Below are 778 nucleotides of genomic sequence, written 5' to 3' on the forward strand. Positions count from 1 at the left end.
TAAATACAATTCCATCATTACAAAAACTTACTGAAGTTAGGGCAACAACAAAACACAAAAATAAACTCAACATTTTAAATGAACCTCAAATGCAGTTCCTAAAGAGGGTAGTGACCTAAAAGAATTATAAACCTGATAAGAACCATCACAGTAAATGCAATAAAAATGCTTACCACTAAGAATTCTATCTCTGACAGTAGTTTCACATTATTTGTGTTGCTGAGATGAATTAGATGGTTGCTTTCTGAAATTTGATCCATTTGCTCTTTTACACTCTGAAGCATTTCTTCGTAACTGCTCAGCTTTAGCTCAATTTGGTCAACTTCCTTTAGAGCTTCATCCAGCAGCTTCATCAAGATATTCACCTGTTTCTCCGAGGCCATAATTGACTGGATATTTGCCTGTACAGTAAATTAAGCCAAAATATTTTAAGAGACATTTTTATATCTCAAATGCATTCCAAGTTCTCCTTCTGTCTCTATTACTGCCAAACACTCTCCAGAACTCTCAATGAAAGAGACAAAACAGTATAAGCTTGTAGTACTTCTCAGTTAGTGTTATTCAACACAGCAGTTCCTCAGTCTATGACACTTCTTTATTCCATTAAGATATAAAACCCAAAATATACTCAGTTCTTAGAACCAAAGTATTGATCTATACTGTTACACACAGCTGAATATGACAATGTTATTAGACTTTTCAGTGTCTCCAAATTACACTGAGAGTAGTATTTTAGGCATAAGAGATCACACCCATGGCCGTGAACATCTGTTCTCCC

General features: G+C 34.8%; 1 protein-coding gene across 1 annotated transcript in view; it reads right to left on the minus strand.

Moving 5' to 3' along the window:
- LOC104412908 (exocyst complex component 1-like) overlaps nt 1-778 on the minus strand; it is a gene marked incomplete at its 3' end in the record, with an annotated part of 7372 nt that overhangs the window by 1105 nt on the left and 5489 nt on the right. The window contains exon 6 of the mRNA XM_010023744.1: nt 174-401. Within this exon, the coding sequence (XP_010022046.1) occupies nt 174-401 (228 nt within the window). The remainder of the gene's footprint in view (nt 1-173; nt 402-778) is intronic.

The sequence above is a fragment of the Nestor notabilis genome, unplaced genomic scaffold, assembly GCF_000696875.1.
Source record: "Nestor notabilis isolate BGI_N333 unplaced genomic scaffold, ASM69687v1 scaffold26661, whole genome shotgun sequence".
Taxonomy (NCBI): domain Eukaryota; kingdom Metazoa; phylum Chordata; class Aves; order Psittaciformes; family Psittacidae; genus Nestor; species Nestor notabilis.